At 33.9% G+C, this 27,391-nt stretch overlaps 1 protein-coding gene across 1 annotated transcript in view; it reads right to left on the minus strand.

Moving 5' to 3' along the window:
• LOC132747639 (uncharacterized) overlaps window positions 1–27,391 on the minus strand; it is a 36,285-nt gene that overhangs the window by 87 nt on the left and 8,807 nt on the right. Inside the window, exons 3-6 of the mRNA XM_060737076.1 lie at window positions 13,163–13,450; window positions 12,537–12,674; window positions 2,373–2,523; window positions 360–445 (exon numbers count right to left, since the gene is read on the minus strand). Coding sequence (XP_060593059.1) covers window positions 360–445; window positions 2,373–2,523; window positions 12,537–12,674; window positions 13,163–13,450 — 663 coding nt within the window. The remainder of the gene's footprint in view (window positions 1–359; window positions 446–2,372; window positions 2,524–12,536; window positions 12,675–13,162; window positions 13,451–27,391) is intronic.

Consider the following 27,391-nt stretch of genomic DNA (forward strand, 5'->3'; position numbering starts at 1 on the left):
TATTTTAATATTTATTGTTTACTGTTAATAAAAAGAAGGTAAAAAAACAACAGACTCATAAAATGACGTTACAATGTTATATTGTATATCTTTGTTATATGTAATATCATTTTTAGTATCAAGTTCTTTGATTATTTTTCACCAATACTCTTTAATATGAGATCTTGTGATAGTTTCTAAATTGTTTGAATTGCATTTAGTTTATCTATTTGTTTAAAACAAAAATTTACTGTCTTTAAGTTTATGAAAGAGACGCATATTTTACAATTTCATTGATGTATTTATATTCTCAAATAAAGGTGTCTGGATTCATGCCACATGAAAAGTATAAATAGTAGAGATAAAGGTTGTAAAATTACCATTAATGTTATCTAAAGTGTCGTATTCAGAGTCAGTATTGTTAATTCGAGAATCTGGAGTTGAGTATTGTGTTTTATTACTCTCGCTGTAATACAAGAAAATGAGTCAGGAGTAATATGGTATAAAGCTATATATAATGAAATAATTTCAGTAAAGTCATGTTGTTTTTATAACCTTCAGGTCGATTCAATGTTTCCGATTAACATCATACAAAGAAAATTAAAAACATATCGGTTGTGTATCTTTTTTCAAGCATTTTCGGAACATTCACTTTTATTTTGATATTTTAATGGTAAAAATACTTGGCTAGTGATTGGCTTATCAGGAGATGACCTAGCCGGAACAGTTACAGTAAATGCCTATGTGGCTGTGAAGTATTTGAACTGCGTTCAGTGAATGTTGCATTTTATGTTTATATGCCCGAAAGAATTTCGGGCATATTATGTTATACCCCTTGCGTCTGCCCGTCCGGGCGAACATCCAATGGTCTATGAGCTTAATTCCGTCCATAATTTTTGTTAAAAAAAGGAGGAAATCCCATAAACCAACAGGTTTATGTGGTAATTTTTACTGGTTTATGGGTTAAAATACCAAAAAAGATCAAAGAAAAAGCACACAAACCCCAAATGTTGGCGTCCGTCTGTCCGGTCGTTAGCAATGTGGTTTCTGGAGCATAACTTAAGTTCCATTTTGCCCACAATATTCAAATTTCATGGGATGATTATCCATATTAGGTAGAGGAACCCTGTTGATTTTTGGATCACAAATTCAAAGGTCAAGGCCACTTTTACCAAAAAACTCAAAACAGTTTCCGGATCATAACTTAAGTTCCATTTGGCCCACAATATTCAAACGTCATAAAATGGTTGTCCATATTAGGCGGAAGACCCTTATCGATTTTGGGGTCACAAATTCAAAGGTCAAGGTCACTTTCATCTTAAAACGAAAAACAGTTTCGAGAGCATAACTTAAGTTCTATTTGGCCCACAATATTCAAACTTCATAGGATGAGGTCCTTATTGGGTAGAAGTCCCTACTGATTTTGGGGTCACAAGGTCAAAGGTCAAGGTCACTTTTACATTAAAACTGGAAACGGTTTCCGCTCAATAACTTAAGTATAAATCAACCTACAGCTGTAAAATGTTATAGGATGAACAGCCAAGTCAAATACATGCCCGTTTGATTTTAGCGTCATAAGGTCAAAGGCAAGGGTCACAATAATCTTTACACTGAAAAATGTGTTTTCCTGAAAAGTGTGTTTTCTGGAGCATAACGTAAGTTCCATTTGGCCCCCAGTGTTCAAACTTCATAGGATGATTGTTAATATTGAATTAAAGGTCCATATCTATATTGGGATCACAAGGTCAAAGGTAAATATCAAATGACCTTAATATTTTTAACATTTTACAACTGTCAAACTACTTAGGATGATCACTTACACTGAGAACATTTATAATATGCCCTAAAAAGTACTAATATTATGTTATACCCCTGGCGTCTTTCCGTCTATCCGTCGAAGCATTTTTACTTACAAGATAACAATTTGATGGTGGTGCTTTGGAAACTGTATATATATATATATATATATATATATATATATATATATATATATATATATATATATATATAAGTTCTTCAGCTATACAGGAGGATTGCTTTTTGAAGGAGGTAATACTTTATTTATTTCCCATGTCTTACAATTGCTTAATCCTTACTTAAAACACTTCCGGGCATATAATGCTCCGCCTAGCTCTTTCCATATTTCATTACCACTGAATGATCTCCCTTCTTGGGTTTTTGAACGGAACATTGCAGGGTTATTACATTAGACAAGCAATGATGTTACACAAAAAGAGCACTTAACAATAAACAAACAGTCATATTACGAGGAACTTAAAATAACTTTGTCAAGGTATAGTAACGAAATAAAGAACAGCAGAACTACTGATTAAACATTTGTATCCCTTTGATGAATTTTATAAATAAAATTCAGACAAATTTGCAGCGCTTACCTTTTCCTTTTTCTTAATACCAATACTACCACTGTGATAGTTAAAACAATAATGATCAGCACAGCTACTGATCCACCAACTGCTCCTGCTAAAAGGTATGCAGTATTTTCGTTTTCATTGCTTGGCTGGGTTCCATTGTTAATATCTTCAACTGTAAGGAAATAAAATCTATGATTTAAAAATTGTACTGAATGTGATTTTCGTAAAAAAATACTATACGAATTAATGGTTTGTGTAACACACCAGTTATTATTGGTGCAACTTACAGGAAATATCCAAGAGTAGTTTATGTAACTCCCATTTAAAAAAAATTGTTACCTGAACAAATAAAGCCAGTAAATATATACTCGGACAAATACGCTTAGTAAACATGTATCATCACCACAAAAATAAGTGTCACTACATTTATCAAAAAGGCACTAAAGTGATTACATAGCAATGATTTTGTTGTAATGAATAATATCTGAGCAGTTTTCCTAAGATTGAAACACTCATGTATATAGAAGTTACAGAGCGGACACAACAAGCACCATTTATATGTAAATAACATAAATATTGAAAAAATTTAAACCCCAGCAGTGACTTTGATCTAAGACGTAGAAAAACGGTCTTAAGGGCAACACACCATACATTTATGATAATTTCTTATGTGAAATAAAAAATATAATCCTTTCATGCACATATTTTCAGAGCAGACAAGACCATCTCTGCCTATATGTATATCAACATCAAAATTGGCAAAGTTTGAACCCCACAGTGACCTTGACCTTAGCCGTAGAAACACCGAGTCTTGTTCGCGACAAACCATAAATCAATGGTTAATTAGTATGTGAAAGAAAAATAACAAGAATTTGTAACATAGTTACCAAGGTCCACCGCCTCGGGGAAGTTTTATATGAAGCATAAAATTGTGCTATTTTAAAAGATTAAACGATTGAGGTATGGATCAAAGGACTTTCAGTCCAAAATTATGATCAATGCTAGATCTGCAAATGCAACAATAAATTTATTAAAGAAATAAAATGAATCTTAAGCTTTGACCTCTTAGTGTGACCTTGACCTTTGAGGTAGGGGTCAAGGTGGTGTGCATGACATATCGTCTTAGTATAATAACTATTTGTACCAAGTATTTTCAAAATCCCTTGAACTATGAAGAAGTTATAGATGGGACACAAAATTTACCCTCTAACAGGCTATGTTAATTTTTGAACTCTACATGTGACCTTGACCTTGGAGGTAGGGACACTGGTGTTACACATAACATATCATCTTATCATTGTGACTATTTGTGCCAAGTTTTTTCAAAATCCCTTGATCTTTGAAGAAGTTATGAACAGGACACAAAATATACCATATAACAGACTCTGTTATTTTTGACGTCTAAGTTTGACCTTGACCTTGGAGGTAGGGGTACAGGTGTTGTACTTGACATATCGTCTTATTATTGTGACTATTTGTGCTAAGTTATTTCAAAATGCCTTGAATTATGAAGAAGTTCTAGATCAGACACAATATATACCCTTTCACAGACTATGTTAATTTTTGACCTCGAAATGTGACCTTGACCTTGGAGGAAGAGATGCAGGTGTTGCACATGACACATCGTCTTAGTATAGTGACTATTTGTGCCAAGAATTTTCAAAATCCTTTGATATATGAAAAAGTTATTGACCAGACACAAAATATACCCTATAACAGACTATGTTAATATTTGACCTCCAAGTGTGACCTTGACCTTGTAGGTGGGTGACCGATTGTTGCGCATGACGCATCTTCTCATTATTGTTAACAATTGTGGCAAGTATTTACAAAATCCCTTCAAAGATAAGAAAGTTATAGACCGGACACGACATATACCCTCAAATAGACAATGTTGACCTTGAATGAGCAAGTGCGACCTTGACCCTGGAGGTACATGTAGGGGTCTGGTAGTTGTGCATGACATATTGTCTTATTATAACAAACATTTGTGCCAAGTTATTTCAAGTTCCTTTGATAAATGACAAAGTTATGGACCAGACACGAAATATACCCTGTAATAGACTATGTCAATCTTTGACCTCCAAGTGTGACCTTGACCTTGGAGATAGGTGACCGGTTGTTGCGCATGCCACATTTACTTATTATTGTGAGCAATTGTGGCAAGTATTTACAAAATCCTTTCAAAGAAAAAAAGGTATGGACCGGACACAAGATATACCCTCAAATAGACAATGTTGACCTTGAATGAGCAAGTTCGACCTTGACCCTGGAGATAGGGGTCTGGTTTTTGTGCATGACACATCGTCTTATTATAACAAACATTTGTGCCAAGTTATTTCAGATTCCTTTTATAAATGACAAAGTTATGGACCGGACACGAAAGTGTGACGGACGGACAGACGGACGTTCCAACATTTTGGCTTTATAGTGCTGTAAATCAGCCCATTTTACTAGCCTATTTAGAGGGGTAACTGGTCTATGTCAGCCAACAGCAAGTTTCATATACCAAAATGTTCGTCTGGATCTGTAGTTTCTGGAATGGATATTCATTTGGCCCAACCCCGATGCGAAGCTAAGATATCCAAGATGGCGTCAAAGATGGCTGCCAAATCCCTAAATTTTCTAGTATATTTACGTTGGCTTATTTCCTTTTTCAGTTTTGTAAATCAATTGAAATGTTTCATAAAATTTCTTATTTTCAGCTTACTTATGCTATAAATTTTGACTTTATTGATTTTTTTTCTAGTTTTCATCGCCTTATTTAAACGACAGAAGAAAAAATATGTTGCAAACTGTGTGTCCTTTTCTGAATATGTGTAACTTATTAGTTTTATTCTTGTTTAAACTGAAAAACATTCATGATTTTGTTTAATACAGCTTTAAATCTATATCTACACATATTTAGAATAAGTTAGAATAAGCGGACTATGCCATAAATGTGTTTTATTGATCTAAATTTATATACAAAGTGGGTGGGGTATTACGAACGGGAAGTCAACTTTAAATTAAATACTTTTTTGTTTTATATAATAATAGTAATATAAAAAGGTTAACAATTTTATTTAATTGGTTAGTGATGAGACATCTTATCTTTCATAGAAAATGCCCTGCATGTGTGTCTAAATGTTGAAATATCTCTTTTATTTGTTTTATGCACACAATAAGGAACTATTTACTGACCTGCAATTCGGTATTTGCTTGCCTTTTGTTAAGGATTTGTTTGCAAGTTTTTTTCTCCTTAGACATTCAATGTTAGTCTTCAAATGTGATTTTGATTATACTTGTAGGTCACTGTTCAAAACCCATAAGCTAAGCATTTATTAGGCAATAATAATAATTATCTATTTATTAACTTACAGAATTTCTCAGACAACATTTATCTCCACAACCATCATTAATGTAGTTTACTTCCCTCTTACATGTTTTTATTTCAAAGAGATATACTAATTTATGAATAAGAGAATTTCTTTATAATGCAGGCTGTTGATTTTAAATATTCGAGCGTGCTGTCTGACATGCAGCTCTTGTTTTAAGGCATTGGCATAACATATGATAATCTACAATTGAACCATATTTGGAGTTTTGTCATTATTGATGACGGATATAATATATACATTAAAATATAAAATGTAATTTGCTAGAACATTTAAAATGGGTAGGTTATTCATTTTACAGTAAGAGACTTTTCTGCTAGACTGTATCTGAATTATAAATAAAATATTATATAAATATAAATATATATATATTGAATTGAAAATTTATATTATGAGGTCAGTTTCTTTTTAGCTCAACTATTCGACGATTAAGGACAACTATCCTCGTCGCCCGAGCGTCGGCGTCAAAGTTTGCGTACCATAACAAAGTCCATTGACATATGGCTTGAAACTTGCGCACTTGTTTACCATCATGCCCTCCACTTTCAACACTGGATAAGGTCTATCAAGCATTTTGACAGAATTATGCCCCTTTTCCCATCTTTGAATTTACATTACCACCTCAGATAATTTCAAAATTCCATCGACATATCGCTTTGAGACCTTGCACACTTGTTCACCATCATAATCTCAACCTGTGTACAGAGAAGGTCACTGTATCAAGCTTTTTTACAATATTATGTCCCATTTTTTTTACTATCAAGCACTGAGAATAGTCGAGCACGCTGTCCTACTGACAGCTCCTGTGTATGATTTTGAGCATTTGGTTTTAAATTTGTTAACTTCATGGGAGGAATTAAGAAGAGCTTTCAATTGGACGAAAATAGCTTATCTTTTCCCTGGCGGGTACTTGATAGTAATACTATGTGCTAGGGGCCATAGAGTAACATGCACTTTTCAGTACCGTCCATGAACAGGCTCAATCAAACCGAGTCTGCAACAGCAGGTTAACAGTGTTATATTTATAGGTCTTTCGGGATGGTAATGTTGGTGTCGGTAGTTTTCAATCCGGATCACGGCAGTAACCATATTGAATTTACCAGAGCACAGTTCAGCCACCGAATCGTTCCTTGACAGGCTGTCAAACAATTTACCAGTTCTAGTTGCCCTCACTTTCGCAAGAAACTGAAACTTCTGTACATAGCAGAGCAGTGGTACAGAGCGAATAACCGTAGAAACTACATGTATTTCATGATCAATCACAACGAAAGTGACCTGCCCCGTCCGGGAATCAAACACGGGTTGCCCGATTCACAGTCCAACACTCTACCTATTGAGCTAACCGGACGACTTGGTCCTTCGGGATCATTGATAGCAAAACTTCAGTTCAGGATTGAATACTACTTAGTCGGTACTAAAAGACGTGAGATATGGTCTCTCATGAACAGACCCCATCAAACTGAGTTTGAATGATCAACTTTGCCACGTTTAATTGCTCTCAAAGGATCTTCCCTTTTCCTGATTTTTACAATCATAATGCCAATGACATGTTAGTTTACTTTATTTACTTTTATATTGTTACTAGAGGTATTTTATGTTAAGTCTCTCTACTTTTTCACAACCGGAAGCTATACGTTGCATTAAATAGCACTTACCGCTACCTAGATAATATCCTTAACATGAATAATCAAGTGAAATCTAAAATATATCTAAGTGAACGTAAAATGAATAAAACAAACTCTTAATATATTCAAATTTAAACATTTCTATCATAAACAATAACATAGTAACTAAAATCTATGATAATTGTTTTTTTTTTTAAAAAAAACGTTGTTGTACTTCATGCAACATCATATTGGGTATATATATTTCTAAGTTAATTAGAGTTGCCTGGTCATGCTGTCGTGTGGATGATTCTAATGAACGCAATTTATTTATTACTGGCAAACTTCTTTAACAAGGCGATCATAAATTACGTAAATATTTTACAAAGTCCTGTCGTCGTAATTCAGATAATATATAAAAATTAATTGTATTTTAAATCCTTGAAGATCGTTCAGCACGACATTATTGCTGTGTATACATGTTGTGTGGTACTTTCAGTTTTTTCAGTTTTTTGAACGCCGCCTTTCCTTGTTGATCTTGTTTTTCATATATTTGGCCTTTTCCAACTTGGGTAGTTCCAGTACTGTATAATCACCTTTAGATATGATTTGTTGCCTGCTTTTTAAATTAGTCTTTTGACGTCTTATCTGTGATATGCGGGCTTTATAACCTCAGAACCCCTGTCAAAATTCCATTTTATTTAGTTACGCCCATTTTTTTCTCGTTTAGGGCAATAGCATTATTTTACTTGGGGACCATACGCCGCTTTTCATGGAATGGCACTACTGTGTCACATTGAAGGTTCCATGATAACCGCCGTATGAACACGTCTGCAGATGTTTCTAAATTCCAAATTTAACCTTTTACACATTTTAAATGTTGAATTCTGCTTAAGCCGGTGCCAGGGGGCGTGGACAGTAACTTGCACTTTCCAGTACCGTCCATGAACAGGCTCAATCAAACCGAGACTGCAGCATTTTCAATTTTGTTGTGTTGGACATTGTTTAGGGATTCTGTTTTTCTCTATTTTATTTTTTTACGTCTAGTTTTAAGCAGGCCTGATTTATGTGGAGATGACAGCTTATCTGTGGCATGCAGGCTCTGATCCCCTTTCAAAATTCCATTTTATTTCGTTCCGCTCATTGTTTTCTTGTTTAGGGCACACTAATTCTTGTACTTGGTGACCATACGCCGCTTGTTATGGAATAACACTAACGTGTCACATTGAAGGTTCCATGATAACCACATTATAAGCGCGTCTGCGGTTGTTTCTAAATCCAAAAGTTCACCATAACCATGATTAAATGTTGAATTCTGCTTAATTCGGTGCTAGGGGGCGTGTACTGTAGTTTGCACTTGACAGTGCCGTTCATGAGGAAAATAGGAACATACCGGTAGTGGTAATTGCAAGTTACCTACCATCCACACCCTTTAGCACCGTCTTGAGCAGAATTCTCAATTTTACATATGGTACACGTTTAAAAGAAGTGAAGACACGTCCATAGATGTATTCATACGAAAGTGATCATGGTATCTTCAATGTAAAATGTTCGTGCAATCATATTGTCCACAAGAAATAGAGAACAATGGGCGAAACTAAATAAAATGAATTTATAAAACGGGATCAAAGGTCAAAATATAATCTTTAAAAGCAGGTAATATATCCAAAGGGTTATTATACACTTTTTAAAAAGAAATACTAGCACCACACAACTCGAAAAAGGTCAAATAGAAGGAATTAAAATAACACAAACACAGTTATAATGTCAAGCTGAACGATTTTCATATAATCATTATGTTTTATCCGACTACTATGCATGTTTCATGAAACTGAAGGTCAACAGAGTAATGATCTATGTAGATAAAATATCAAACTTTTTAAATGACTATTTTGTCAATTTAAGAAACTTTAAAAAATGAATTACATTTCATTTGACATAAAAAGGTGTGTAACATATAAATAAATTAGCAGAGGTTGTTTTGCATACATTGTACTTTTCAAATCCTTAGGTGAACTTACAACAAAATCATGTTATTAAATTGGTAACTCATTTTTGAACAGATTTTTAGATCTGACAGGATACCTGTAATAGTATCACACTTTGAAAATCACCTTATGTTTATTAACTTACGTAAATATTGGCATTCTATATAATCAGTATAATCGAGGGGTCAGAGTTTCTTTAGATTTTTATTCATAGTGGTTGGGGTACGATTTGAACAATAATTCATTAAATAACTAGAAGCAAAATTTCATATTCCTGGTTTATTATGTTAATTAGTTACATGGACTGCACTAAAGAAGCTATAATTTGACAGAAACACAAAATTTCGGGAAATAATTGATAGAAAAAATAAGTACCAGTTACAACCTTACATTGGAAAACTATTTTAATGTACCGCCTCTCACTTTATATGTCTTACTGCATAATTACAAAGAAAGATTTCTTAAGATATGATATGAATGCATTAAAGCATTACTCTCATGAGTACATTACAATGGTGGAATAACAAAATAAGTAATAAATATTTCTCTGTTAAAGCTAAGACAAGAGTATCATAGCAAAAACCCATATGTTTAGCATTATTTTGATAAATTACGTATAAAAAATGCAAAAAGCAATCTGTTTTCTCCAATAAAATTAAATCTCTTCGTATAAAACGCTTTAAATGATATCTTTCGTGCAAAAATTTCACTTAAAATACAAAAGCGGAAACAAATATGAGCAAATATTAATATTCTAGAATATTTAGGGATTTGGCGGCCATCTTTGACGCCATCTTGGATTTTTAAGCTACGCATCGAACTTGAACCAAATGAATATTCATTCCGGAAACTACAGACCAAGACGAACAATTTGGTATATAAAACTTGCTGTTGGCTGACATAGACCACTTCGGTGTCATTTTACCCTATGAATTTGCAGCACTATTAGGGGCTATTTTATGATCACGGAATGAACCTATTGTTCTCTTTACTGTTATATAGCCCCTAAACCCAAAATGTTTGCTCGGACACGGAGCCTATTTCTATATCCCCCTTTTTTTCTTCGAAAAGGCGGGGAACAAAAATCCTTTCATGCATACCCAAGTTTCAGAGCCGACCTGACCACCACCTTCTATATTTATATAAAATAAAAATTTAAAATGATAAAGTTTGAACCCCCAGAGTAACCTTAGCCTTAGTCAAAGAATCCCAGGTCTTATTCGCGAGACACCATACATCTATGATAATTTCATATGTGAAAGAAAAATTAAAATCCTTTCAAGCATACTGAAGTTTCTGAGCGAACGCGACCACCACCATCTATATTTAGATAACATAAAAAAGGACACAGTTTGTACGCCCAGAGTGACCTTGACTTGTAGAAACCCGAGTCTTATTCGCCACACACAATACACCTATGGATATTTCATATATGAAAGAAAAATTAAAATCCTTCCATGCATGTTGAAGTTTATAGAGCGGAAATAACCACCCTCTTCTATAATTATATAACAAAAAAATGACAAAGTTTGAACCCCCACAGTGACCTTGACCTTAGTCGTAGAAACCTAATTCTTGTTTGGGACACATCATACATCTATGGTTAATTAACATGTGAAAGAAAAATTACAATCCTTTCATGAATACTGAAGTTTCAGAGCGGACACAACCTCCACCTTCTATATTTTATAACATAAAAATGTCAAAGTTTGAACTCTACAGTGACCTTGACCTAACTCGTAGAAACCCGAGTCTTGTTCGCGACACACCATATATCTATGGTTATTTCATATGTAAAAGAAAATTAAAACCCTTTTATGCATACTGAAGTTTTAGAGCAGACACGACCGCTACCATCTATATTTATATAATATAAAAATGTCAAAAGTTTGAACCCGACAGTGAACTTGACCTTAGCGGTAGAAACCCGAGTCTTGTTCGCGACACACCATACAGCTATGGTTATTTCATAGAAAGAAAAAAATCCGTGCAAGAGATTTTTATTAATTTGAACTTGACAGTCAAGGTCAATTTAAGGTCAAGGTCACATCTGAATAATTCAATGTTTGTTTGGTAGCTAGCCTTGTTTTATCCAAGGTTCAATTAAATCCTTATATAAATAATAACATTTTGAAAATTAAACCGAAATTCAATGATTTGACCTTGACGGTCTAGGTCATTTAAACATCAACGTCAATGTCAGTCCAGCCTTTAAGAAGGTCCGTTTAAAATATATTATTGTCAAAGTATGAAGATAATCCATTTATTAATTAACAGGTTGAAGTCAATGATAGCAAAAAATATGTGACAATTCAATAATCTAAACCTTCAAGGTCAATGTCATAAAAGAGCCAAGGTAAATTTGAGTTTATTATACGTAAAAGTCTTATCCTAAAGAATTTTGTCGTTATTAGATGAAATCAATCCATTCAATAATAACAAAGTTATAGCCAGTTACAGCAGATTTTTTTTCAATAATTTGACCTTTAAGATCAAAGTCAATTATCAGTGAATAATTTAAAGGTCAACCCAAAAAATTGATAATGTTCAAGTTTGAAGACAATCCATTCGAAAATAACATACATATAAGTTAAAGCCACTAATAGAAAAAAAGTCAAATTTAGACATTGGCCTAGGGCCACTTATAGATAAAAAATAGTAAAATTAAGACATTGGCGTAGGACAAGGTCATTTATGGATGAAAGTCAAAGTTAGTTTACTTTACTTAAAGGTCTTGTCCAAAGAGTCATTGTGGCAAAGTATGAATACACAAATAAAAAGTAATGATGAAGGCACACGTTTGCGGACGGCAACGGCAACGCCGACATAACTTTAACAATACCTCTCTTTTTTAGAAAAAAGAAGGAGAAACAAGTTGAGCTTAAAAGGTTTAAAACATTACAAAATAGATAAAGACAGAAACAATGTTAATTCCCCATATCATTAGATTGGTGATGAATATTTTTCTAAAGGTTCTACTGTTCTTTTCCAAATGTTTTGTGATATTTTTAATACTTAAGTGGTATTTTTAATACAGCAATTATTTTGTTGTAGGTAAAAGTGTACAAATATCAAATATAAGATCCTAAAATGTTAACTGGTAGAAATTCGAGAATCATATTTCTTTGAATACAAGGCATTTTGGAACTTTAAAGACTACATGATAAAATGTCTAAACAACTTAAATATATAAATCAGCCTTAAAAGACAGCTTACCCCGGTTGCACGCTCGACCTGTCCAACCAGACTTACACACCTCTGATTGACAATATCCAATATATTTATGACATGCACGTTCATCTGCACAATGACAAGATCGTAAACATTCCTCACCAAAAGTTCCAATTTGACATTCTATGAAACAGAATTATCTGTGAGTATTTGTTAAGATTAGTTAAGTAACATATACCCTGAATGATTAGAGAATGAATATTATAGTCTGTCTGATCTGACTGAATTAACCAAAAGCTAGGGAAAACTAATTTTTGAACAAAGTTTCCCGATTGAAGCTAAGTAATAACGTTTAAATACTGATTTAAAGAAGGTGACATGTGATATATTGTTATATTATAAACTATTTGCTTTTGATTTGGACTTTCTTGACATGCCGTGTGCTGCACGAGAAACATTGTCATTGGTAAATGCTGGGCATATGAAAATTCGAGATACAAGTTTAAAAATAAAATAATTTTTATCTTGGTATTTGATCTTGTGAGAGAATGAACAACTAAGAATTATAATGACAAAAAAACAGTAATCGAGATTTGTTAAGATAACAATATTTCAAACCACGACATGCTATACATGTTTAATTGAACATTTGCTTCAATAATAACATTTACCTCCCTCAGTCACAGTTACTTCACATAACGTCAGAACGCCACTTCTCTGAATCCTAATATAACGTGTTAATGTACTTGCAAATGTAATTACATGTTTGTCTCCTACTAACTTTCTTGTATCCTTCTCCAATAAATGAAAAAAATTTTGTCCAGTTTTGTTAGCTAAGAAAACTTGAAAGCCTGTAAGATGCTGATAAAATTGCTCTGTAAATGAAAAATATGTTATGAATACTCGATATTTATGCAATAAAACATACACAGGTAGTATTAAAAAAGCTACATAGCTGTCTATAATATGATGCGATTCTACATTTTCTTATTTCATTCAAACGTTATTATGAGGATTTTTCAAATATGATGCATCTGAGCATGTGCAGTTTATTCTTCATAGGTTTCACTAAGCTTTTCTAGTTTCCTAAAAGTACTCACCTCTTTTGTCTCTCGATCCAACTTTTAAAGTATGAAAAAATATACTATGAAGACACTAGAATATTGCAGAACCGAGGTATTTGTGTTTTGAAAGGTGTTTTCTTAAGCATTGGAAAAAAATTAAAAAGGGGTAAGGTTCGGTGAATAATGAGGTTCGATGGGCACAACGTCTTTTTTCTGCTTCAGGAAGGAAGGAAGTCTTGCACTATAACGCCTTTTGCAAAGACGCGATGTCATACAGCAATCTGACATTGGCCAAACCTGTTGCAAGTCTTCGTTTTTGATGGTATTTGGTTAGTTTTTGAAAAAAAATCTGACTTGTAAAATTTTGCTTTACACAAATTTGCATTCAAGAACAATAACTGAACGGCGAAACCCTTTGTTGTGGAGAAAATGGCAAACATTACCATTTACATATATTGATGGTCAATTTTGGCCATGCATGGTATTTTGCTAGACTTTGTAACCCATATCTAGTTGTGTTCATACAAATGAACCCATTTGCCGCACTAGTCACGGACATTGTAATTGGAATAGTGTTTAAGCACCAACATAGCGCATTTCTCATCTGTCAGAAACTTGGTTATTAATCTAACATAGATAATTCTCATTCTTATAATACGTTTTAGAATGATGTGAGGTGTTCCTTATGAGATGCCAACGATACTTGCCACTTGCATTGTGGTGTATTTTGCATCGGTATTTACTTTCGTTTATTAAATTGAACATCCTGACAGACATTGCTGTTTTAAGCCGACGGGCATGTGAATCATCTTCGAAATTAAACCAGAGACATCATCAAAGTTAACGAGTTTTCACAACTTATGCCAAGGTAACAATGGTTCACAATAAGAGAACATTTGTCAATAGCATACTCTTATCTTCTAAGAGACCAATATTGTTTTATAATATACGCTGTAGACAATGTAAAGCGAGTTATAAACACATCTCAAGTGAACAGATTTTAATGAATGTGGTATCAATATAAAGCTGACTTATGCTGTATATCTATCCTATAACCTTCATTTCCTAGTGATTGTGGCAATACTGGATACTTAAATGTTCCAGATGCATTCATATTTGAACACAACTCGTTTTAAAAATCAACAAAATGACAATTTTATCAAAGCCGATCATTTTTATTCTTAGTTTGGTTTAACGAGTCAACAACATAAAATAAGTCTTATGGCGAATATCCAGCTTTACTGGTCGAGGAATATCTCAGTTGTCTATCTGTGCATTATCTAAGGCACAAATGGGCACTTGAGAAAAAGCGTTCCGTAAGTAAGCTGGAAAACTATCTCAGAGAATCCAAAGACGCTTGCGAGGTTTCAAAACCAAACAGGGGGAAAAAGACACCCGCCGATCAAACAATAAAAAATTTTCTTCCCTTTCATTTCTACTATAGACAGTAATACTTTTAAATGGGGTTTTAATGGGTTTTGCCCAAAATCCCCAATCCACCAAGCCTTTTTAAATTTATATGCCCCCTTTGCAGCAATTAAAAAATTGGATCGGGCCCAAATTTTTTATAAAATGGCAAAGCTCTGATAAACCGTTATTTTGCTGTTGATGACATATTTGTCTTTACGTCCAAGAGTCTGAGAAAGTTTGTTTCTATAATCAAATTGACATTGTAATCTCAATATTTTTAAAAAAAGATCAAGTATATTAAATAAAGTCCTTTATTTTTCTTGAATTAGTTACTACCTGGAATTAATGTGATTTTGCGGTATTAATGAAGTCATATGGAATGATACGAACATCTTGTTTTTAATAGAGATAATATGATATTGCAATTCGTATAGAAATTCAATCAATTCCATTTTGTGCTAATTGAGTTTCTTTTAATTAAAAACACTCCTTGTGAATAATTTTAAACAATTTGATTATTATTGTAAGATGAACGCTCAAACATCTTGGGAGAATAATAATTTTCGTAAGAAATTATGTTTGATTGGACATTTATGAACAAATAAATTTAAAAAAAAATACGACAAAACATTTTATCTTTACCACATATGTAACAAAGACAAGCAAAATAATTGAACTTACTCAAATATCCTTTTTTCATGTTTACAGAAATATCCTTTAAGTACAAACAGAAAAGAGAATAGGTTTCAGGGGAAAATAAATAATATTGTATCATAGTTTGGGGACTTTTCTGTTGAAAATGTGCCAGAGTTAAATTGTATACATATACACAGTGCGTTAACTGGAGTGCAGGTATTAGTTACCCGCCTTCCAGTACATAATTCCGTTAGGGCCATCGTGGTTTCGCGCTGTCGCCCTCAGGGAAAAATCGCAAAAACACGATGTATTGACGCGAAAACACGATACAAGATCGTGAAAACACGCTGTGAAAAATATCGCGTTTTCGCGCAATTGATATCGCGTTTTCGCCCTACTGACTGTGAAGGCAAAGACGCGAAAACACGATGGGAGATCGAGGGCGAAAAAGCAAAAGCACAATATTAATAGCGCGATAACGCGATATTTTTTTTAATCGTGTTTTCGCGATCTCTTATCGTGTTTTCGCTTTATCGCATCGTGTTTTCGCGTCAAGTTATCGTGTTTGCGCGATTTCGCCCTAAGGACGACATCGGGAAACCGTGCTGGCCCTAACGGAACACCGTACTCCAGAGCATGCCCATTGATTGGCTCATTTTTGCTGGGGCTACATTTTGTGACAGTAGAGAAAGGGATAGCGATAGAAATATCATATTCAGATGCTCGTTCATTGGTTGCTTTTTTCTGGTGTTTCATAATGTGACAACAGGGAACGTGTTTTTATGTGTGACTATGATACAAAAGAGAAAGATCATCAAAACACTCTGCAATCTGATTAATATTCGGGGGATAAGCCCCCTCGTACAAATCAGATAGCCTCGTATTTCGATGCTCTTTCTATTACATATTGTCCTCGGACAGTGCACTTCCTCTTCAAATATCCGATTAAAGACTGAGTCGGGACCGCAGCCAAAGCATCGAGATTAGCGGTCTCATTATAAGCGGAGTTATTATATGAAAGTATTGCAAATTATTGTTAGAAAAAGAAAACATTTTTTAAATGAAAAAAAAACAAAACATTTTTAGCTTTATTTCTTGAAAATAGGTAGATCTATTTCACATGTCATAGCATATGCGTCGCCTTCATCCTTTGGATAAGTTTTTTCGTGCATTTGGCTCCTTGCCACTGGTTCTGGCTCCTTGCCACTGGCTCTTGTTGCTGGGGGTCTTGTGAGGGTTGCGACCATTGCGTCGTCTTTCCTTGTTGATCTTGTTTGTCATATTTTATGCTCACAACCGTGTTTTTTTGTGCCGTGTGGCGACTGTAAAAGTCTCCCCGTACATGCAATTAATATTGTTATATTTCCACCTCAAGGGATTTTTCGGCGTTCAGTTTTGGTGTGTCCCTCTGTGTCCAGTCTTCATGGACTTATGTTTTATATTCATTTCCACTTTATTATTACACCTAAATATTCTTTAATATTACCCTTTTGGCAGGCTCTGTGTTCACTGTGGCACTGTAGATTTAGTCTCGTTACTTTTTTCTATTAGTACCCCACTGTACATAGAATCATTTTATGTCTTCAAATATTCATAAATAGCTTCAATAATTTTTTCACCTCTTCGGGTACACTCTACGTCTTCAAATTCAGTACAGATTAGATATCACAGTATAACTACACGAACACCATCTGTCGTTTTTTTGCCTTTAAATTTTTCATCTGCTAGTTTTTTTTTTATATTCCACGATCCATAAATAGAGGATATTCAAGTTTTGTCTATAAATACATGATTTATTTTCATCGAGTGGTATGAAAATAAATATTTCATGAGTGGCGGTAGCCACGAGTGAAATATGGTAATTTTCATGCCACAAGATGAAAATAAACCATGTATTTATAGAAAAAACTTGAATTTTCTGTTTATTATATACATTTTTGACATTAAAATTTGAAAGACTTTCCCTTAAATTTTGTGTACTGGCAGAATTTAAAAGAAAGTAGTCCGGCAAGACACCAGTGAAAATACGGAAAATATGTTTCACTGCAGTGAAAAATACATTTTTACAGTGAAAATACGGAAAATGAAAATACGCATTTTATTTCATCAATATTTCTCAATATTTCATTTGTAAGTATATAATAAACCCGAATATATAATAATTCTTTACTCATTAGGCTATCCCCTTTAGAATATTCCATTCTTTAGAAATACAACATCACTCATACAAATTATCCACATAGATCTAGAGTTTATCCTTCTTTAAATAAGTGTAATTCTAAGAGGTGCGGATGTTGTAGTTTTTATCGGAAAGGTCTACAATAACATCTATTGTCAATGAGGGGACAATTAATATACTTTTAAATGAGGATTTTGACTAAAACGTAAATATGTTTTAACTTGAAACACCCCTGGGTGTAGCACACAGTATGTTGGTCAGAAAGGACGTTCTCCCGCGTATGACAAATCGCACACAATTTACTACTTTCTATATCAACATGTCCGTAAAGATTGTCATTCATTTAAAAATGATTCGATTCAGCCAGTGGAGCAAATAATTTATGATTCTCATGAGTCGACTAGTTTTAAGGTAAAAGTAGGACACTTAGCAGAATTAAAATGAACCAACCTTTCCCACTGGGCCTAAATGACAAAAACGTTAAAAGACAAAGTTAAAAAGCAGGCAACATATCTTAAGGGTGATTCAACATAAATCAAGTAGGAATTTTTGAGCCACCCAACTAAAAATGCCAAATATTTAAAAAAAGAGGGCCATGATGGCCCTGAATCGCTCACCAGAAACAACTGTTTTTCAGTGATTATAGAAATACTTTTTTCAAATAAACTTGTAGAAAGACAAGTCCAGGTCAACTTCAACTTGCCTCTCTAATTGTAAGGTTTCCCGACACTGATTGTTTCTTTCTTTATAGTCAAAATGAAAGGAACCAAGTTTGGCGATCATCCATCCATTAATTTGTGATAAAATTTGCCTATGACTGTTTTTATTTGTTTGGGTTGTCAGACCAAACAAATAATGGTAGCGAAATTTCGGACCCTGATGTTCTTATTTGCAAATGCCGAAAGTAGTCCAAACTCCTCTAAGTGGTTACTTCCCTTCATATGTACATTAACGCCGAAAAATTAAGGGGAGATCACTGCGTAAAGATTGTCAAATGACAGGCGCATTAATTTTCGTAACAAAAAATAGTTCCCGATTGGTCGAAGATTTCTAATATTGTGTTTTTTTTATAGATATACATGCTTATATTTAGCTCTATGATTATTTACTTCAGTGTTAAACAACAGGTTTACCGTGAACAGAATATTTCGAAATAAATAGGGTTATCAATTCTAATTTAGAATAATATGGCATTCTTCAGGCTGTTATCTTATAACTCCCCGTGGTCGAGGGGTTTACACGCTCGCTTGGGAAGCGAGATGTCTGGAGTTCAAACCCTAGTTCAGGCAACTCATGTTTTTATTTTATATTTTATTATTATAATTGTTTAAGCCAAATAAACATTGAATTGAATATCAGTGTTGCAATTAGTCTTATAGCAAATTAACTATAGGCATAACACTGGAAACAGCATTGGTGACACTATACAAACAAATTGGTTTATAATCTCAAAACCTTCACCTTTCTGACATTCTGAGACCCAAACAAATTCAGCGCCTTCTGTGCTTTGATTCAAACTTGCTCTTTCTTTTTTCTACTCACCGGTATCTAAAACATTTGATAATTACATCATCTCAGTATTTAGATATACACGCTTACTGTTTGTCAGGATGACACAACCAGTCAATATGTATTAAAGATAACATAGTTATACTAGTCAACTTGACCAGAAAGTTAACATTTCAGGATATATTTTACTTTCTAATAGAAATGGGAAAAATTGTAACTTTACCTTCTAAAGGAAAAGGCAAAAGTTGTTTTGATGAAATGTATACAGTGAACATGAAAACAACTTTACATACATTGTATGAAACAGTGCAAAATTACTTTCAACAAGTGATAACCAAGTTTGAAAAATGTGATTCTGAATAGAAATAATTGAAACTGATACTAAAACAGCACAAAGAATAAAAAATGACAAATTACATAAAGAAAAGCAAAGATTCTTTTAAAGTTGACAGGAGTTCACTTAAACTTAAGCTTTGTTCCTTAATGTAAAATGCTTAAAATATGATAAACAAGATCAACAAGGAAAGGCGGCGTACAAAAGATTATCAAGTAAAATAAGGTTAAAAAATAATTTTAGCCTACATTTATGGAAAAGTTATTTGAATATTACCTAATGAAAAAAAGAAGAAACAAGAGCCCGGTTTGAGCCGGGTGATGCTCCCCGAATAGGTTTTGGACACAGGAAAGTACACCTCTTGTAGTTTCAGAGTTATGTCCCTGGAAAAAGTTCAAAGTGCAATAATTCCAAAATTAGGCAAGGCAGAGTTACTGTTCTTTGCACTGCACTTTTAATCATAGTGATCTATCAACCTACAAAGTTTCTTGATGATATCTCTTATGATTTCCGAGTTATGTCCCGGACAACTTCAAAAAGTAAAAATAAACAAGGGGCAATAACTCCAGAATTAGTCAAGGCAGAGTTATGATTCTTGTGCACTGCACATCTACTCATTGAGATATATTTACCTACAAAGTTTCATGTTGATATCTCTTATAGTTTTACAGCTATGTCCCGGACAAGATTTTTCTAAAAGGGGAGATAATTAAAAAATGAGGCTTAACAGCGTTATGGTTCTTTTGCACTGCACCTCTTCTTCTCAATGACATCTATCTACTTACAATGTTTCATCCTGATATCTCTTATAGTTTTAGAGTTATGTTCCGGACAAAGTTCAAAGTGTTAAAATTAACAAAGAGCAATAACTCCAAAATTAGGACAAAAATAGTTATTGTTCTTATGCACTGCACATCTACTCATTGAGATCTATTCACCTACAAAGTTTCATGTTGATATCTCTTATAGTTTTAGAGTTATGCCCCGGACAAGATTTTCTATAAGGGGAGATAATTCAAAACCTGGCAACATAGAGTTATGGTTCTTTGACACTGCACTCCCCCTCAATGCCCTCTTCCACTGTATGAAGTTTCAACAAATTATCTCCAAGGGTTTTCAAGTTATGCTCCGGACAAGACAACGGACGGACAGACGGACGGACGGACAGACGGACAAGGCGCCGACTATATGCTCCCCGAAATTTTTTGGGGAGCATAAAAAACTGATACCAGGGAAGGTGGTTATGCAGCTGGAGAAGACCAGTTCAGGCTAATAAGACAATTACAGGTTTATCGATCAGGCTATTTTATATACTGTAAATGAGTCTCAGTGAAAAAACAATCATCTATCTATTACACAGTGACAATATCCCATGCATATGAAACATCAGGTTCAACAGTGTGTCCCAAAATATATTGAAATGTGCTTTCTCTAAGTAAGTTATGTACAAAAAACTAATAAAATAATTCTTTAGGCCTTATTTCATTTCCTGGGGAAAATTCTCTAGTTTGACCTACAAATGAGCCTGCAGAAAGATTAATAGAATGCTGTTATGCCCACAAACAGAAAGATACAAAGCACATGACCTCAAATCATATTTTCAAGATCTCTGAAAGCAAACAGGTCATGACATTAAGACATTCAATCTTTTTTATGCATAACATGTACATACATGTGAACTTTAGTAGGAAATATTGAAATGAAAAAGAGGGAGATTTCTTTATTTTTTTAAACACCCCTTATTCTAAGAAAAATAGTTAGAAATTTGACAGGAGAAAGAGAGTGTCTCACGCTCAAATTGGGAGAGTTCACATGTATGAATGTACACATATATGGAAACATTCCAACATGAGTTATTTATCTTTTATCATTAAACTATAATTTGAGGAAATGCCATGCCATAGCTAAAGTTGCTCCTTATAGGGGCCAATCAAATTAATATGAGCAAACTTGATAAAAGACTACATAAGAGTGCTACAGACAAAGTTTGGTGATCATCCATCAATTATTTCAGTAGGAAATGATGTTCAAAGTTTATTTTTTTATTTTTTGCTTAAGCGGCCCCTTAAAGGGGCTAATCAAATAAATATGAGCAAACTTGATAAAAGACTACCCAAGAATGCTTAAGACAAAGTTTGGTGATCATCCATCAATTAGTTCTTTAGAAGAAGATGTCTTAAGGTTTTTCCTTTTTTAGACCTAGAGACCCCTAAAAGGGGCTAATCAAATTAATATGAGCACACTTGATAAAAGAGTACCTAAGAATGCTACAGACAAGTTCAGTGATCATCCACCAATTAGTGCATTTAAAGGTATTTCTATTTTTAGCTTTAGCGGCCCCTACAAGGGGCCAATGAAATTAATATGAGCAATCTTCTAGAAGAAGATGTCTAAATGTTTTTTCTATTTTTAGCTCTAGAGACCCCTAAGAGGGGCAAATGAAAAAAATATGAGCAAACTTGATAAAAGATACCCAAGAATGCTACAGACAAAGTTTAGTGATCATCCATTAATTAGGTCTGTAGAAGAAGATGTCCAAAGGTTTTTCTATTTTTAGCCCTTAGAAACACCTAAAAGGGGCCAATCAAATTAATATGACCAAACTTAATAAAACACTACCCAAGAATGCTACAGACAAAATTTGGTGATCATCCATCTTTTAGTTCTGTAGTAGAAGACGTTTAAATGTTTTTTCTATTTTTAGCTCTGTTGACCCCTAAAAAGGACCAATCAAAATGACATGAGTAAATTTAAATGTGACTGTCACAAGGATGCTACAGACTAAATTTTAGGTAACTCTGCCCAGCAGTTTCAGAGAAGAAGACGATTGTTGACGCATGACGACGGACGCCGGAGTATCCCCCTTTGATACTAATAGCTCACGCTGAGCCTTCGGCTCTGTTAAGCTAATAAAACAAACGATCAAAACAAAAATGTCGTGCTGAACGATCTTTAAGGATCGGAAATATAACATCTCTGATTGAATGTACGGGGCGACTTTTTACAGCCTCTGCACGGTAACAAACAACACTTGTGTGGCGATAAAGTTAAGAAAATAAGAACCTCTAAAGAAAGCCCAACACGGCAAAATTGAAAATGTTGCATGCTCAGTTTGATTGAGCCTGTTTTTGTAATAGGTACTGGTAAGTGCTACTTACCATCCACGTCCTTAGCACCAGCTTAAGAGAAATTGAATATATTAACACTAAAAGGTAAAATTCTGAAAGCCATATTCAAAGTTCCCTATAACCTCCCCTATCTGAATGAATCCTAGTTTTCTTTTTCATCCCGAGTTATGGTACAGTCCAATGACCCTTGTTGTTTTGTATTCGACCCCAGTTATACAGGAACCCAGTGTACCCAAATTGAAATAACGCACACTCTTTTTAATAAGTGTGCGTTATCTGAGTTATCGCTCTGTGCGTTATTATCAATAAAATACTCGCGTATAAAACGTGACTTCATTTGCCCCTATTTGCGTTATTTCAGACAAATTTCTGAGTCGAACCACCGATGTTTCGTTACCTAGCTTCCTCACATGCAAGAAACCTAGGTCCCTAGCGGGTTCGAATCAGCAGCGGTGAGGGGCGGGTGGTTTGGAGTCTACGTCATTAAAACCTCGGTTACGGATACCCTAATTAACTTATAGTTATGAAAATAAAGAAGCCAGCTAAATTACAAAACTTGAAATATCACTTACAATTTTAGTTAGAAAATATATATTTTACATATACTTTGGGCGGAACATAAATTATCATGAAGCCCTGCATCTGATATATGTTGTAAATCATATTTTCAAGAGACTGAAAGACCATTAGGAATGAGAGACTGCATTGGGACATAAAGGTCTCTATGGAAATGCTTGCAAAAGTTGCAGTCATTCATGAAAGGTACAGATCGAGGCGTTGCAGAACAGATCAGTTCTTCGAAAATTTACATGACTGTTTTATAGCTGAATAGACCCGATACAGCTGATAAAATCAGATAATTACATCTAAGGGGGTTGTGATGAAACCAAAACACGTTTCACAAAGCAAATTGACAGTGGGATTCTGATGCATGTAAAATATACTTAATTTGTTGTAAGCTTTTTTTCTTTTCTTGCGTAGCAAAGAAGGCGGCACTGTGCACCGGCAGAACATATCTATTTCGCGGGAGACAACAATAGACACTAAACCACAATTTCTGTTCGTTTTAGGTAGGAGTGGCCTTACGAGGATAGAGCTAACACAGCTACAGAGATTTGTGGTGTTAATATAATACCTTTATAACGGCTGACAAAGGTAAACAATGTTCTTGGGAGCCGCTCATGGAGGCTTTCGTTATTGCAACATATTTATAGCATAATTACATTATGTGGACAAATACTACATTAGTGGGACAAAGAATTATCCACATGCCAAAAAAATATTAAAATGAAAATCTTATCTAGAAATTAGGGAAAATAGATAGTTTTTCATATGATTTCATTTTAAGTAAAACAATATCTCTAATTATAATTATCGCAATAATTTTATAATTATTGCATTTTCGCAAATAAGCGGCACCAATTAAACTCTTAAATGTATTCAAATTAATGAAATACGCTCGTATCTTTTAACCGTCATTGTCAAAATGCAGACCAAAACAAAACAGAACAAAACAGCATTTCCTTTATGCAAATCGTGTTGTTAACAAACGAAATTTTGATTAATCAAAGTCACATGACAGGTGAAAACATACACATTTACAACGACACAGCTTTTTGTCGAAATAAAAAAAAAACAAAAACAGCAAAAACAGAAAAATAGATAGATGGATGGATGAGTAATCACCAAATAATATTGACAACTGATGCAAACTGTTAATATCGGTATACTAGTTACAAATATTCAACAGTGAGACATGCTAAATTTGTGAAATAAAGTTGTCCTTTGAATTTGGAGCAGTTTATTCCAAGTAAAAATTGTTTTAAATAAATATAAAAATTAAAACAAAATTGAGCTACCATTTATGCAGAGCGTGTTATTGATTATTGTTTTGCAGCATACAATTACGTTTACATATCTTTTATTTATTCCAAAAGTGTTGGTATCTATGGCAAATTCTCTAAAGGAACATATCATATCGTAGTAATCATTTTATCTTCATAAACCACAGTTTTTCATCCACACTAGTATACAATCAACAGTTTATCATTCACACTAGCACAGCATACACTCCAGTGTCCGCTATAACTTTAACTTTCGCTTGCGAGCTAGTTATACACGACAAAACGCGGATTTATGCTTAAATATAGGTAAAACAGTTCAGTAAAGATCGATTATTGATTTTTTTCTTTTTTATGAGCGGGTCTTACATGAGATTGATTTTTCCCGGTATGCTTTTTGTGGCATAACCTGTATTTTTTAAAAACAATGCAAATTCTCACTTTGATTTCTCAAAAATTTCTTTTTTTGTCGACTTCAAGCAACAATTTCGAAGTTTTACATCAAATATTTGTGCAAACCCTCTTGCCTCTGAAAAGAGTAACTATCTAGGTAACAGAAAATGAGAAAGTATTTTAAGAGAACTCCTTCGTTATGAAAATATTGACACTGAAATTGCCACCGGTGAGGTTTTCTCACTGTACGGTTGCTTGCATAATCTGAAAAACAAATCGACCGGTTGCTTGCGAGGTCACTGTACAGTTGCTTGAAATATTGTTCGCATTTCTGATCATTAGACGACTTGTTTGAAAGACGATTGTTATGATTATTTTATTATTATTATTATTATTATTATTATTGTTATTATTAATATTAGGAAATAAATTGCGTCCTCTATTAAAGATATTTTTCAACATCACGTGAAGATCCTTTGAAACAGTAATATAATTAGAAAACGTGTGTCATATACATATAGTTCAAAGAACCTGTACAAAATGCACATGTCCAAATCGTAGCAAAAAATTTTTCCTCAGTATTAATCGGAAAAGATGTTGAATGAATTTTCCTCTGAAACAGTGCAAAACAGTTTTAAGTTATATATGTATACAATCAATAATAATAGATGGTAGGGTCTACTACCAGGACTGTTTCAAGAATGTTGATGAATGTTGACTTTTAAGGGGAACCAAAGCTATCTTAAGTTAGGTTTTCACAAAAGCTTAATTCATTAAAACGCCAATTATTGACCAGAAATTGATATTCTATTTTTGGTAACAATAACCTTGAACTCCCATGAGACTCAAATAACAATCCCAAGGAGATCTTCACAAAATGTTACTATAAGCCAAGTTTCACTTTCTGAAAGTTATTGGCAATAATAAGCGAGATTTTCATAAAGCTTACTTTACACCACATTGCATTGAAATATTTGAAACTCTAGTAATTGACCGGAAACTGATTTTCTATTGATAGTCAGAAAGACCTTGATCCTATGGGGCTTAAAATCCACCTCAAAAGAGGTCTTTATAAAAGCTTACTACACACCAAGTTTCAATGAAATATTCCATTTTAAATTCTAGTTATTGATCACACACCAATTTTCTATTTAAGTAACGGTGACCTTGACCCTAGCTGTGACAGTCCCAAAAGTCATCCCAAACGAGATCTTTACAAAAGCATTGCTTAACCAAGTTTTATTATTGACTAGAAACCTATTTTCTAAATTTTTTTAGTAACGGTGACCCTGAAATTAAACCTAGGAAGCCTTAAATCAATACAAAACAAAGTAAATACATAAGTTTAATTGAAAATATTTCATTTCTTACTCAAGTTATTGACTGGCAACAGAATTTCTATTTTTACTAACAGTGACATTGACCTTGACTAAAAGGCAGTCAGATGAGCTGGCAGTCGTGCATAGAACGAACTAGATGGCTTCTGTTCAATAGCTATATAAAGTTTGGTATACATAGTATTGTGATTAAACGGATATTTCATAATGTAACATTTTATAAAAAAAAACAAAGGGCCGTAATTAGGTCAAATATTATCCAATCACAAAACCCCGGGAAAATACGCTAAGTCACTTGATCACAAAGCTTCCGTGGAAGTTTGAACAAAATCCCTTGAAAAATGTAGGAGAAGTAGGAGTAGTTGCGCACAAAAAAATTGTTCACTATTTATAACTATATGAGGAAAAAAACAAAGGGCTATAATTAGGTCAAATATTATCCAATCGCAAAACCCCGACCATATGTACTAGGAAATTTAATGACAAAGCTTCTGTGACAGTTTGGTCAAAATGCTTTGAAAAATGTAGAAGTTGCGCACAGTAGAAATTGTTAACGACCGCTCGCCGATATACCTCAGGTTTATAACCAGTTTTTTCCTTCGGAAAACCTGGTTAAATAAAACACACACACTCACGCACGCACACACACGAGAATACACACATATGAAAGTGAGGAAATGTCCACGTTTTCACTTTTCAATATGCTCATTTTTCAGCAAAATCACTCCAAACAGGCTAATGTCATCTTTATATGCAAGCCTTTAAGAACGAATAATGGCGGCTCATCATGCATTGTATTTCATTATCAACGACATAATGTTATGGATTATGAGCTACATTGATGATGTTTAAAACAACGGGCTTTAACCCATTACCCAATATTGTACACGCCTTTTAACGCCTTTTTCACCCGCCTTTCTTTGTTGTCTGAAATGGTGAAAAAATGCCTTATTTAGGCCCCCAACACTTGTTTTTGTTTGAGAAATGTTGTTTAAAAAGTGACCACTTTTTCGGCGCGGCCCCCAAACAAAAGATACATCAGGGGGTTGCCAGAAGGGGGATCTGCCCC

The sequence above is a fragment of the Ruditapes philippinarum genome, unplaced genomic scaffold, assembly GCF_026571515.1.
Source record: "Ruditapes philippinarum isolate M1 unplaced genomic scaffold, ASM2657151v2 ctg3155_1_1_1_1, whole genome shotgun sequence".
NCBI classification, from domain to species: Eukaryota; Metazoa; Mollusca; class Bivalvia; order Venerida; family Veneridae; genus Ruditapes; species Ruditapes philippinarum.